The sequence below is a fragment of the Hyaena hyaena genome, unplaced genomic scaffold (assembly GCF_003009895.1).
Source record: "Hyaena hyaena isolate Hyena2069 unplaced genomic scaffold, ASM300989v1 scaffold_183, whole genome shotgun sequence".
Taxonomy (NCBI): Eukaryota; Metazoa; Chordata; class Mammalia; order Carnivora; family Hyaenidae; genus Hyaena; species Hyaena hyaena.
The window spans coordinates 2,034,594-2,050,060 of NW_024080815.1; the positions used below are offsets into that span (position 1 = coordinate 2,034,594).

Below are 15,467 nucleotides of genomic sequence, written 5' to 3' on the forward strand. Positions count from 1 at the left end.
ATTTCTGCCCCTACCAAAATCTGCTTAAAATTCCTCACTGACACTCCTCTCCCTCCAGATAAAGTGCAAATCGTTTGTCATGCCATCCAAAGCCCCAGCTAATCTTTCTAAGTGAACCAAGGCTGACAGGCAGGATGCAAGTGGGGGAAGGGTGAGGAAGGTAGCAGGGGTCCCCAAAAACAGTGACTGTGCAGCTCCGAACTCAAACGTCAGGGCAGCTGGAGAAGCAGACATTCACTTCTGCAGGCTGAGTACTAGGTCTCTGGGCGAACACACCTGCAAGTTCTACTTGGAATGATGGCAGAACCCAGGGCGCGAGCTACCCACCGCCTTGAGGGAACAGCCTCTCTAGAGCAGCTGCCGAAGGTGGGCCTGGGAGGGGTCGGCAGAGAACAAGGCCCATACCAGCTCCGCAGCAAAACAAGGAAGAACAGAGCCTCCTGGTAGGAAGGCACCGCTTCTCTTACTCCTCTGGCAGCCCCTCTGCTAACTGCTGGCCCATCTCTCCTCACCCCTGTAGGAGCCCTGCCCTCATTGGCTGCTTTATTGTGGATCGGCAATACTTCCAGGAGATCGGCTTACTGGACGAAGGCATGGAGGTCTACGGAGGCGAGAATGTCGAGCTGGGGATCAGGGTAAGCAAGGTTTCTCACCCAGAGGGCTTGGCTCAGCTCCCCAAAAGGGGAGTGAACCTAGGAGGTGGAGAAATGGGGCTTCGGGTTGCTGAATATCTGTCCCTAATGTTGCTTCATGTGTGTGATCGGGGCTGCTTGGGGACAGGATAGAGACACAGGAGGGGACCTATGGAATTTGCAGGAAGAAAAGGACTTGAGAACCTGCTTTGGCTAGGGCTGGGGACATGGGAGAATCGAGCTCCCAACTACAGGAACAACCTCTTTGTTAAAACCAAACATAGGCCTCTTGGGGCCGAGTGAACATGTGCTCCAGGAAGAGACCTGCAGGCGTTGAGGGGTGGCTGGACCAGAGTGACCCTCAGAGTCACCCCCCCTCTTGGAATTCCTCACTCTCATATTCTCCGCCTCCTCCACAGTGGTACAGAGAACTTTCCTAAAGACTTTGTCAAGAGAGGGCTCCATGGAAGTAAAACTTGTGGGCTATAAAGAGCGAAACACAGCCCGGCTCACTCTATTCTGTTTTCTGACCCCACCATGTGCTGGCCAGACACTTGGGCCTGTTCCCACCACTCTTCAGAGGTAGCCACCATCCTGCCCTGAAATAGAGGCAGTTTGGCAGCTATCAACATGAAGTGTGAATGCACAGTAGGCATTGTTTTAATTTCTCATCCCACCGGAACGTTTCCTAGGCTCTGGCTGTTTTTCCTGGACCAAGAAAAGATAACTCCAAAATGATGCCTCCCCATCATGTCTGAGGGACACATTAGGCCCCCAGGTGGTTGGCAGGAATGTAATAATGGAGACAATTGAAGGACCTCGTCCTAGAGGGAAGCCTAGCTTTCTGTCTAGGCCATGGTCCTGTCCTCACAAAAAAACCCCAATATTCATAATTTAAGCAGCTTGACACATCCTTGTGTGGCAGCCCTTGGAGAGGACCTTGTACCTGACAGTGTTCATGGCCGTCATCCAAGATATCCCTCAACACTGCCAGCTTTCCACGCAGACCACCCCAGCATCCGGCTGGTTCCTACTAATGACCCGACTCACGCCCCTTTGGCTTCAGTGTCTGTATTTCCAGTTCCCACTCAGGCCCCCAGCGTGAATACACCCTCCTCTTACCTCTAACTTCCTTAGACCTTGCACCCTCCAACCCCGGACTGACCCCTGCCCTGCCTGAAGGGAGACTAGGCATCTCACCACCTCTGCAGTGGTCCTATCAGCACTGTGTGGACTTGACTTATTGCCAGACTTCACCCTGGGGCTCTGAAGACAGGCAGCCGGAGCAGCCTCTCTGCAACTGAGCTTAGGAAACACTTCTAGACACCTGTGTTCACCGAAACCCAGAGAAGTTGCTTTGAAGGCAGTCAAAATGCATGGGCTTTGGAGGGAGCAGATGTATGCAGAGAGGACAGCGCCTGCAGTGTCACCCTCGCTCGGGCAGCTCTCCCTACCTCTGTCGTGCATTCACCATGTGTGTCCTTGCCGCCTCAGTCCCGTGCCACTCCTGGGCAAACGGTCACCCCCACACATACTCCTTCTCACGAGGGGCTGCTGCCAGGAATTGGCGGGGCAGGTGGGGCCCCCTCCAGTACGCGTGCTCTCTGGGTAGGGACGCCTGGGGACTCAGAGAGGAAGTAGACGCGTGAGCTCTGCTTTTCACACGTATGTGAGACCGTCATGCGGTGGTGGGAGGCTTCTGGCTTTTCCTTGCCCAGATTATAAAGCTGTTCTCGAGTGTGGGCTTTGGGGAGGCTTTCAGATACGTGTCTAAAATCATGGGGTTTTGTGTTCAGGGTGGAAAATACAGTATAAAATATTGCCCGGCTTTTCTTCTTCTCCATCTCTTCCCTCCCACCTGACAGAGCTGAAGTGTCATCGTAGTTGTAGGAAAGTTCTGTTTTGAAAGCACGGACCCAATGACCTGTCGGCTGGCAGAGCTGAGAACGGGAGAGGCTAGTTCCTTTGAATTCCAGTCTCCCCCCTCTACGAACCGCTCTTATCTCCAAAGTAGATTTTCACGTTTTGTGTGGTTATTAGCATCTTCCTAGCACGTGTTAGGAGCTCACATCCCAGTGCCTCACTTTCCTCATCTAGGATCTCCACAGGAGTGTTTGTAAAAGGAGAGGTGTTGTTTTCTCATCTCTCTGATTCAAAGGCAACATATTCAAAGTCCTCGCCCATTTGGAAAACAGAAATAGTTACTTGCACAACTATTCACTACCTGCTCTGGCACCTAACTATGCCATCCGTCTATATCCCTAAAAAGTAGTTATTATCATACCCCTTTTATACGGATAAGACAATTGTCAAATTAAAGAGTTTACATGTGTTCTCAAGGTCATACAACTTAGAAGAGGTATAGAAGAAATTCAACCCCAAATCTTTATCACTTGGAAGCCTAGATAGATATACCATAGTGAGGGAGGCCTGGGTGGCTCAGCTGGTTAAGCATCTGATTCTTGATTTAGGCTCAGGTCATGATCACATGGTTCATGAGATAAGCCCTGTGTGGGGCTCTGTGCTGAGCTGGGCTTGGAGCCTGCTTAAGATTCTCTCTTTCCCTCGCTCTCTGCCCCTCTCCCGCTCATGCATACTTGCTTGCTCTCAAAATAAATATTTTTTTACAAGAAGATATACCACAGTGATCTAGGGATAAAAGACTTTTGCGCATCCCCCCAAAAGTATGACAGCTTCCATGCAGTAACTTCCTTGTACTGTGTTCATAATCATATCTACTGAATCCCCACTTAAAGCTTTTTTCTTATTTTGTATTCATTTCCAATAAGCCTTTTTTTCCCCCTGATTTCTAATTCCACAACTCTTTGGGGAAAAAGAAGGGAGTTGCTAGGGGCAAGCAGATGAAAAGCAAGCAATAAGAACTAACATGGAATAAAAGGCAGAAAGATTGTAAAGATGATAGCTGTAAAGTGCTAAAATAGAAGTAGAGAGCGTTCAAGAGGTAGTAAGGAATTAAGAAATTGTTAGAGACTATTATAAATTGAACTGACTCTCCTCAGAAACATGTTGATGTTCTAACCCTCTGTACCTGTGAATATGATCTCATTTGGAAATAGGGTCTTTGCCAATGTAATCAGGTTAAGACAAGGTCATACTGGGTTGTGGTGGCCCTAATCCAATATGAATGGATTTTTAGAAGGAAAATTTGGACACAGACAGGCAGAGAGGGAAGATGACTATGTGAAGAGGGAGGCACAGGTTGGAGGAATGCCAGGGAATGTCTGGGGCCACCAGAAGCTAGAAGAGGCCAGGAAGGACCCTGTCCTAAGGCTTTGGAGAGAGTGTGGCCCTGTCAGTGCCTGTTTTCAGACTTTTGGCATCCAGAACTGTGAGAGAATAAATCTGTGGTTTTAGGAGATCCAGCATGTGCTTTGTTGTAACAACCCAAGGAAATTAAAACATGAGTGAAAATAGGAACCTAGAGAAAGCCTGTGTCTACTATATTTGAAGACCCTGGTGACTTTAGGCTTACAATTTCTCAATTTCACAGAGGACAGAGGGCATGATACAAAGCCTAAGGGTTTCCCAACTTGAAGAGTCTAATAAAATAACCCCCCAGCCTCCCACCTTACCTCCAATAAAACTGGTTACTCCAAAGGCCTATTATCTCAGTATAAAAATGAGCTAGAAATACTCCCATCCTCACCCCCCCGTGATGCGGTGAAAATTGCCCGTCTCAATTTTCTGCTGGGAAGAGAGGAAGAATTCTCCTCTGTGAGTCTCTTCCTTGGATTTATAACATAAAATCAAAATACTTCATGGTCCAGAAAAATCTCAAGAGTAGAATTTAACTTAAAGTCGTTGGAAGTTCTTTTTTTTTTTTTTTTTTAAATGTTTTATTTATTTCTAGGAGAGAGTGAGAGAGACAGCGTGAGCAGGGGAGGGTCAGAGAGAGAGGGAGTCACAGACTGAAACAGGCTCCAGGCTCTGAGCTGGCAGTCAGCACAGAGCCCGACGCGGGGCCTGAACCCACGAACCGCGAGATCATGACCCAAGCGAAAGTCGGATGCTCAACCGACTAAGCCACCCAGGCACCCCAAAAGTCGTTGGAAGTTCTTAAGCATCTGCAAAAATGTATACAAACCCTCTCTGGGGAAAGACCCTTTTAACCCAGGCCATAAAACTTCCCACAGGCAGAGTTTCAAGGAATAGGAGTTTGTCATTTTTAAAAAATCACAAAACAAACAAGGGAAGAAGAAAGCACCAAGAGCAAACACCAGCAAAAGCATTTGACAGCCAAATTTGTTCTACAGAATCTTCAAGTATAGACTCTATCAGACACAGGGTATCAAACAAAGGTGTATACTGGTTTTAAATAAATAGGAGATTGGCAATGTAAATAAGAAGAAAGAGACTATTAATAAGACTAGTCATCTTGGGATAAAAATAGAATTTTAAACATAATAAATATAAAAATGGAAATTAAAAGTTTAAATTAATGGATGGATTAAACATGCAGGTGAATTTTATTAAAGGAAAAAATTGTAAACTGGGAAATATACCTAAAGAAATTATTCAAAATCTTCCCAGGAATACAAAGAAAAAAATATACATATTAAAAAAAAAGAAATTGAAAAACAGGTAGAATTGAGGGAAAAGAGCTAATATCTTAGAATTCCAAATGGAGATAATAAAAAGTGAGGATTAGGTAAAAGCAATAATTGAAGAGATAATGACTGAAAATGTTCCCAAGCTGGTGAAAAACACCAACCCTCAGATTCAGGAAGCCAACCTGTCCAAAGTAAGATGACTACAAATACATTCACACTTAGACATATCATAGGGAATGCCAGAGACAAAGAGAAGATCTGAGAGCAGCCAAAGAAAAAAGATAGATTACTGAATAATGATAATTAGAATAACAGTTGAGTTTTCAGTGACAGTAATGGAATCCAGAAGATCATGAGATAATATCTTAAATATTTTCTGAAAGAAAATCATTGTGTCTTTTACATATATAAAAGAAAGTCATTTTCTGAAATACAAAAACTGTTAAGAGTTTGCCACTAAAATAAATTATAAAGGAAAGTGTAAGGAAAATGATCCCAGAAGGAAATTTGAGGTAAAATACTTAGCTCAAAAAGTAGTAAATATATGAGTAAATCTAAAGAAATGTTGATAGTAACACTATAGTAATGTCTCGTGGGATTATTAAAACTACATGCATGATGACAATTGCAAATAAATTGGGCGGAGGTGATTGTAATGAAAATGTTCTCAAGTGCCTATGTGTTAATGAGCGTGGAAGGTATATAGGGTTGACTTTCAATTTTGATGAAGTGAGCATATTAAAATTTCTAGGGAAGCCATGAATATCATAGATAAAGAAAGTATAACTTCCAAAGAAGTAGAGGGGACAAATGAGATACGAAAATGGTAAGAAAGGGAGAAATAGAAACAGAAAGGATATGAGAAAACATAGGAGATGGTAGAAATAAATCCAAATATATGAGTGAACACAGTAAGTTTACATGGACTAAGTTAAAAGACAAACCTTTTAAAATTAGATTTTTTAAATTGTCTGTTGGATATTTATAAAAACCATGCCTAAAATGTAATAACAGAAAGGTTAAAATATAAATGGATAGAAAAATTCATGACAGGCAAATGCCAATGAAAAGAAAGTTGCTATAGTTATGTTAATATTAGAAAAAATACTATTACAAAATGTTTTAGTACAATTAAAGATTTTTACAATGTGCAGTTCATCAGGAATATATAACAATTATAAGTTTTAATGCATCTAATTTCACAAACTTGATTGATATAAAGTAAAAGTTGACAGAATTACAAGGAAACATCGACAGCTCTAGTAATGTGGAATATTTTAATAAATTTCTCCAAGGAACTGATAGACCAACGCAATCAATAGATTGAATCTAATGGGCATATAGAGAACACTGCATCTAACAATACAAGACTCAACAAATTTCAAGGATTAACATCATACAGAACATATTCTCTGACTACAATGGAATTCAATTAGAAACCCACATCTAAAAGTTATAGACAAAAGCCATATTTTTGGAAATGTAACATTTCTAAATAACACATAGGTCATAAAAGAAATTATGCTGGAAATTTGAGAATATTTTAAATTGAATGATACTAAATATGCTACATTTTACATTTTATTAAATAAAGCTAAAACAGTACTTAAGAAAAGTTGTAAATTAAAACCGTATGGTATTGGCATAAAATCAGACACATAAGTCAATGGAACAAAATGGAGAGCCCAGAAATAAACCCACACATATAAGGTCAATTAATTTACAACAAATGAGCCAAGAATATAAAACGGGGAAAAGACAGTCTCCTCAATAAATGGTATTGGGAAAACTGGGCAGCTACATGCAAAAATTAGACCACTTTTTTACACCATACACAAAAAATAATTCAAAATGGTTTAAAGACTTGAATGTTAGACCTGAAAGCATAAAACCCATAGAAGAAAATGTAGATAGTAAGCTCCTTAACGTAAATCTTGGTGATGATTTTTGAATCATCAACCAAAAGCAGAAATAAACAAGTGGGACTACATCAAACTCAAAAGACTCAGCATGGGAAGGGAAACCCATCAACAAAATGAAAAGTCAACCTACTGAATGGGAGAAAATATTTGCAAATCATATAACTGATAAGTGATTAATAACCAAAATATGTAAAGAATACAACTTGGTAGCAGAAAAAATCACAAACGATCCTGTTTAAAAATAGGCAGAAGATCCGAATAAACATCTTTCCAAAGAATAAACATCTCTCCATCATGCCCAGCAGGTACATGAAGAGATGCTCAACAATGTTAAGCATCAGGGAAATGTAAATCAAGACCACAGTAAGATATCATCTTGTACCTATTAGAATAGCTATTATCAAAATAACAAGAGATAACAAGTGTTGGAAAGGATATAGAGAAAAGAGATGAGGCTTTGTGCACTGTTGGTGGGAATATATATTGGTGTAGCCACTATGGAAAACAGTATGGAGGTTCCTCAAAACTGATCCAACAATTCTACTTCTTGGAAAACAAAAATCAAAGAAAACAAAAGCACTAACTTAATAAGATATATGTACCCCCCTGTTCATTGCAACATTATTTACAATAGCTAAGAATGGGAGACAACCTAAGTGTCCATCAATGGGAGAATAAATAAAATGGAATATTTATAATGGAATATGGGTTTTAAATTTTAAATTTTTAAAATTTTTAAATTTTTAATTTTTAATTTTAAAAATTAAAAATTTTAAAATTTAAAATGACAATTTATAATGGAATATTATTCAGTCATCAAATAAAAATATGAAATCTTGCCATTTACAACACCATATGGATGGACCTCAAGGGTCTTAGGCCAAGTGAAGTGAATCAGACAGAGGAAGACAAACATGGTATGATCTCACTTATATGTGGAATATAAAAGAAAGAAAAGGGAAGGAAAGAAAAGAGAAGAATAAAAAGGAAAAGAAAAAAGAAAAAGAAAAGGAAGCTCACAGATACAAAGAGATTGATCGTTGCCTGGGGTTGGGGGATGGGAAAAATGGGTTAAGGGGGTCAAAAGGTATGAACTTCCAGTTATAAAATAAATAAGTCATGGGAACAACAGGTACAACATGGTGACCATAGTGAATAATACTCTTGCATATTTAAAAGTTGCTAAGATTAAATCCTAAAAGTTCTCAACACAAGGAAAAAATTTTTTGTGACTAAGGTGATGGATGTTAACTGGAATTATTGTGGTTATCATTTCACAATGTATACAAATATTGAATCTTTGTCATATACCTCAAAAATAAAAATTAAACTAATTAAAACATTTTGCAAAAAATATGAGAAATTATATAGTATCCTATTCTTGGAAAGAAGAGCTAAAAGTTAGTGAGATAAATATCTGAGTAGTTGGAAAAATATCAGAATAAAACTATAGATGAAAATAAAGATATGAACATAAATTAATAAAATATATATTTTATATAAGTAATTCAATCTGACATATACAATGCATATCTTAGATATATATTCATATACAAGATATGTATAAAAATATATAGGAATATATTTCATATATGTATATAATATAAACATATACATTTATACATGTATATATGCATATAATATACATAGAAATGACTAATCAAGCCAAGGCATGGTTCTTTGAAAAGGCTAATCAGATTAACAAACTTTTAAGCAGGATTGAAAGAGAGAGACAGAGTTGCCACAACCACAAATAAACAATATTAGGAATGGAGAAAGAGACATGATTATAGTTGATACAGATCTTAAAAAGGTAAGAGTATATTATTAACAAAAATATGAAAACTTCGATAAAAAGAAGAAATTTGCAGAAAAATATAGCTTATGAAAACTGACACAGGGGGGCGCCTGGGTGGCTCATTCATTAAGTGTTGGACTTCGGCTCAGGTCATGATCACACAGTTTGTGGGTTCCAGCCCCACGTCGGGTTCTGGACAGCTGATGGCTAGCTCAGAGCCTGGAGCCTGCTTCCGATTCTGTATCTCCTTCTCTCCAACCATCTCCTGCTCACGCTGTCTCTCTCTCTCTCTCTCTCAGAAACAAATAAAACATTTTAAAAAATTAAAAAAGAAAAAAAAAGAAAACTGACACAGGAAGAAATAAAAACTGAAATAGCCCTATAGTCATTAAAGAAGCTGAATCAGTAGTTTAATATCATCTCACAAATAAAAACCTGTGATGATGGTTCACCATCAAGCACTGCTAAACTTTCAAGGAACAAAATATTCCAAATTTATGCAAATTATCTGAACACAGAGTGCAGAATACATACTAAATAACCAAAAGCACAGCGGCTTGGATCTCTTCTAGGGCCTAACATCCAGGCAGATCCCTGGGTTTACAGCACAAAAACATGCAACACAATTACTGATAATCTTAATAACCATCCTGAGTCATAAAGAAAAGTCTAAATTGTATTCTGCGCATTCTGTTCAGTGAAACAAAAGGATCATACACATGTTTAAACATTTCTTTGGAAAACATAGAGCCTGTTAAATTTCTAATATTGAAAAGAGACAATAATTCCTCAGTTATGTGGAATTGACATAGGGAAACATCTGGAAGCCTGACCTGTTTATTATTCTTTGAAATTAAATTCTTTTTTTAATGTGCATTTATTTTGAGAGAGAGACAGAAACAGAGACAGCAGGTGAGTGGGGAGGATCAGAGAGAGAGGGAGACAGAATCTCAAGCAGGCTCCACACTGTCAGCACAGAATCTGACATGGGACATGATAACATGTGAGATCAAGACCTGAACTGAAATCCAGAGTCCAAGGCTTAAGGGACTGAGACACCCAGGTGCCCCTGAAATTCAGTTCTTCAATATAAGTAACAGCTGTCTCCACCTTTCTGGGATGGAAACCACAGAAGTAGGAAAGTGAGAGAAAGAACGCTACCACAACTGTGCCAATGCCCTCCGAGTGTCCAAGGCAGGCAGTCGGAGGCAAGAGATCTCTCCCCTCCATCCATCTTGCCCTAGCTATACATGACTGTACTGGATGGAGCTTTCTGGAACGTAGCACAGAAAAGAGAGTCTTCCAGACAGGACTCTGTTGGACACCCACTTGGAAATGCCTGCAAGTCACCAACTCTTTATCTGGATGTCTAAGCTTTCCTCACTTTGGATTTCTTATTGGCATTTTAGACTCTTGTCTTAGAATATTCATTATCATTATTCTCTTTAAAATATGGTCTGCTATTATAATGCCTCTCGAACAGCTTTTACATCCTCTAGGCTGACTGCTCTTTTACCACCTGCTCCAAAGCCTGCATCATGGCCTTTATTCTGGCTTAGTCAGATTAATTACCCAAGCCCTCGTGACAGCCTTGCCTCTTTTAACTGCCTTTGCTTAATCTCATCTTAAGGTCTAGCTAAGTGTAGCATCTCTCGATGTGAATGATTCTGCCTCTTCTCCCTATGTAACTGAGCAACATCTAGGACAATAAGTGGTCCAGCAGACTGGCTCCATTTGTTGGCCTTGGGATCACCAAGCAATCAGTCAAGGTCCTTCTTATCTGGGTATCCTTATTTAATAGCTTAATAAAGCAGAAATTTGCGTTGGAGATTTCTCAGTACCTCAAACAGTGCCTTTATTCTATTCCTACATCTTTTTATTGCCCTTGTCTATAAGTTTTCATGCCTTCTCTTAAACTTTCTTTATTAGCCAAGAAGAATCTAATATCTCTCTATACCCTAAGAAAATGCCAATGGCTATTCCATAGGGCCTGTGGGATGAACACGAGCAAAGAAGGTTATAGATACAGTAAGAATAGACTTCACAAACTGCATTGTCACCAGGTTTCAAAAATTCCTTAGTCCCTGGACTAGGTTCATCTCTGGCTTCTATAATCAACTAAGAAACAATGGCAATGCCTTTATTATGTATTTTCAAAATTCTTTCCCTATAATTATCCTATTGACTGCACAGAGAAATCAAGTGCTATTGGCAAGCCAGATGATATTTTTCAAGTGCTCTAAGATTAGGGGCTCCTGAGTGGCTCAGTCAGTTAAGTGCCTCTCTCTTGATTTCAGCTCAGGTCATTATCTAATGGTCATAAGACCAAGCTCCGTGCTGGGCTCCATGCTGGACATGCAGCCTGCTTTAGATTCTCTCTCTCCCTCTCCTTCTGCCTCTCCCCAACTTGTGTGCATGAGCTCTCTCTAAATAAATAAATAAAGTGTTATAAGATTGAAAATACTTATGTTGGTCAAAAAAGTAAGTTCTTATACTTTATTATCTATTATAATCATTATTTAACAACAAAAGTAGCAAAAAATCAATTTAAGTATTTTGTAAACTATAAAAGCCTCTATATAAAACTTACAATTGTATTATACATGTAGATATATATGTTACATTAATATACTATCTTACAGTTTATATAGTGCTTTATTGTTTAAAAAACTTTAAAAAGTTTGCTTTAATTTATGTTATTATAGACCTACTGAGCTATTTATTTGGATAACAGGAACCTATGTCTTAAGCAAAGAAAATTGACTCAGGCTAACTTAAAGAGAAAAAGAATTTATTGGATGGTCATTGGATGTCTCAAAGAATTAATAAGAACTCTGTAGATGCAGATGCAGAAAACAAGCAGAAACCAAGAGAGAATAGACAGCAGGAACCATAGCCAAAGCCAACTGGTAAGACTAGTGTATTTAGGACTGACCCCACTGCCATGACTAGGTGGCTCTGCCACTAGATACTGGGCACCATTGTTTGGGTGTTAGTGACATTCACCAAGATTCAAAGTCCTTAGAGAGACCATACAGTTGGCAAAACCTAGACTATATGCCATGCTTCCAGGGGACAGGGGCAGATGATACCTGCCTCCTTTCAGCTTCCTTAGGCTCAAGAATTACATACAAAGTGGTCCCTTATATAGGGGACTTAGGGGATTTAGAACCTGAGCTCCAAAGTCCTCAGCAAGTCATCTAATCTAGGCTACTGTGCTCCATGTTCCAGATAGCTTATCAGAAATAGGATCCAAAACAAAAACACCTCTTTATTATGGACAATTTCAAACATATGCAAAAAAAGAGAGAAGGGTATAATAAGTTGCCTTGCAGCCATCACCCAGTTACAACAGTGTCAGTTCACAGTTCGGTTTTAATCTCTACCCTTACCCCGTCCTCCCCCAGCTCTTTATTTCAAAGCAAACCCAAGACATCATATTGTCAAAAATATTTCAGTATGCATCTAAAATAGATAAGGACTTTTTAAAGAATATAAACACAATACTGTTTTCAGTCCTAAATGTGTTGAAAAGAATTCCCTGATACCATCAAATATTATCAGTGTTCAAATTTCCTTCATTGTCTCATGTTTTGTTTTTCAAACAAAAAAATATTGCTTACTTGAATCAAAATTCAGTTGATTACTATGTCCTTCAAGTGTCTATTCATCTACTGAATTTCTCTCTCCATCTTTCTCCCCCTTATAGTTTATTTTTAAAGAGATCAGGTGGTTTGCCCTTTTGAGACTCCCACAGTCCAGACTTGCCCGATTGAATCCCCTGCTGTCATGTAGCACGTCCTCCACCACATATATTCCTTCTAAATTCATAGCTTAGATCTGAGGGTGTAGGTTCAATTTCGTAGCAAGAATATGTCATAGACATGATATGTGTGCCTCCATCAGTAGGCATAGAAGGTCTAGTGGTCTCCCCACTTGGGATGTTAGCACTCATTGCTGAATATTGCCTAGATCCAATAATTTATTAGAGGTTGCAAAATGGTAATATTTTATTTTTATCTTTTCTTCCTCATTTAAAACAGGAATAACTTCACATATTTATGTGTAATTTTATTTGGGCATAGTTGACATACAATGCTACATTAGCTTCAGGTATACGACATAGTGATTCAACAAGTTTATACATTATGCTGTGTTCACCACAGCGTAGCTACCATCTGTCCTGATACATCACTGTTACAATATCATTGACTATATTCCTTATGCTGTGCCTGTTATTCTTGTGATTTATATAAAGAGACATTTGCAACCATCCATTTTTTGGTTGCCTAGAAATACGATAAAGTTCATTTGGAAAAATCAGAATAAATAACTTTATAACAGCTTTCAAAATAATGATTTGATTCTCTACCATCTTCCAAAGGGGACCAATTATTCCTTTTTAGTAATATTATGAACTTACAGATTTAAATATATTGATGTATTTTAATTTATTACATTTGATATCCTTATTGATGTGCATATTTTCACCTTTGGCCATTGGGAGCCTCTGACATTCGTTCCTGAGTCCTTTTGTTTCTTCAATGGCTTCCCTGTCATCAAGGTTCATCTATCCATTTCCCATTCCAGACCTATAACCAGCCATTTCCCTAAGGAGCTCAGCTTTCTTTTAATGAGAAATGGTACTTAAAATCACAATCTGGGCACTAGGGGTGCTCATGGCTACTAGGTTGGTTCACGTTTCTGGCTCTTTTAAGTAGGCAGAGCTCAAAGTTGTTATTTTTGTAGAGATAAGATATTCTAGGCATTATGGTCTTTCTGATTCAAATGTAGGACTATACAGAGTTTTTACTTCACCTTATGAATCTTACATCTTTAGTCCCCTTCTCCCATGTCAAAAACTCTTATTCTTAATGGTGCCAACATAATTACTTGTTTGTTTTATTCCCCAATATGCACACAACTGTCTCAGAATACTAACAACAACCCTCTCACCCACAATATGATTGCTAGAAACAGTTTAAATTTCTCTCCTTTCTTTTAGTTGTTTCTATTCCACTAGACATATATAGTCAAATTACTGTGATGTAAAGTCATCTAGAATTGTTCCTCTCTGTGATATTATTACCAACCTAATAAACAAGTTTATTTCTTTCATTTGGCTTTTGACTCTCAGGAATTGTTGTTCATATTTAATTCTTTTATAATTATGCAAGTATTTACATAATTCCAAAGTCAAATCCACAAAATCAAGTGTATTCAGAAAAGTCTTCCTTTTATCACTGTCCTCTCCATTCTGTGTTCTTACCATCTCCAACATAAACATTTTGTTTGTAAAGTAAAATGAACAAATGCTTCAAAAACGTGTAAGGAAATATGTGTATATATTCACATCTCCTCATTCTTAGCTAAATGGTAGTATACTGTACACACTTCTTAGTACCGTGTTTTTAAAAATATAGATGTATGTATATTTTTTCTGAAGATTATTTTATAAGAGAATAGAGAGATTATTCCTTATTGCTTTTTTATAGCTACATAGTACTCCAATTCATGTATGCTCCATAGTTATTTCTGCCACTTTCCTTTTGAGAGCATAATGCTGTAATTCATAGTCTTGTGCATACATTGCTAATGTTTTACTGCATTATCATTTGAACAGATTTCTGAAAGCATAATTGTGCGGTCAGAGGGCAAATGTATGTATAGTTTTGTTAAGCTGTCATCAAATATCCCTCCATAGGGCAGTACTTTTTCCACCAGGAACAACAAAGAGTTTCTCAGAGTCAACCAACAAAGTATGATATGGACTATTTAGGTTTTTGCCAATCTGCCAGATGAGAAATGGCTTTCAGAGTAGTTTCAATTTGCATTTCTCTTATTAAGAACTAAGTTGAACAGCTTTTCATATGATTAAAGCCATTTGCATTTCTTTTTTTTTCCCCCATGAGCTTTTCATATCTTTGGCCTATTTTCCTATAGGATTGTTAGTCTTTTCTCTATTTTTAGAATTTCTTTACACATTAGGGGTGGTAATAGTTTGCCTATCATATACATTGCAAATATTTTCTCCCTGTTTGTTACTTGTCTTTTGATTTTGCTGCTGGTGTTTTGTTTTGTTCTGTTTTTGTTTTGTGTGTGTGTGTGTGTGCTTGTTTTGTTGTTGTTGTTGCTGTTTTTGCTATGCAAAGCCTTTTTTCCTTCCTTTCCTTTTTCTAATTTTTTTTTAATGTTTATTTATTTTTGAGAGAGTGAGAGAGAGACAGAGCATGAACAGTAGAGGGGCAGAGAGAGAGGGAGACACAGAATTTGAAGCAAGATCCATGCTCTGAGCTGTCAGCACTGAACTTGACGCAGGGCTTGAACCCACAGACCATGAGATCATGACCTGAGCTGAAGTCAGACGCTTAACCGACTGAGCCACCCAGGCACCCCTTTCTTTTTTATAATGTAAGCACACATATGTCTTTTTCCTTCTTGCTTCCAGAGTTTAGTCTTAGGGAAACTTACCCACTATCAGGTCATAAGAAATTTCATGAATGTTTTCTTCCAATATTTGTGTGATTGTATTTTTCACATTTTT

General features: G+C 38.5%; 1 protein-coding gene across 1 annotated transcript in view; it reads left to right on the top strand.

Annotated features, from left to right (window-relative positions):
• The window catches only part of GALNT18 (polypeptide N-acetylgalactosaminyltransferase 18), a 355,085-nt gene that overhangs the window by 259,991 nt on the left and 79,627 nt on the right, over nucleotides 1-15,467 (top strand). The window contains exon 6 of the mRNA XM_039240915.1: nucleotides 521-635. Coding sequence (XP_039096846.1) covers nucleotides 521-635 — 115 coding nt within the window. The remainder of the gene's footprint in view (nucleotides 1-520; nucleotides 636-15,467) is intronic.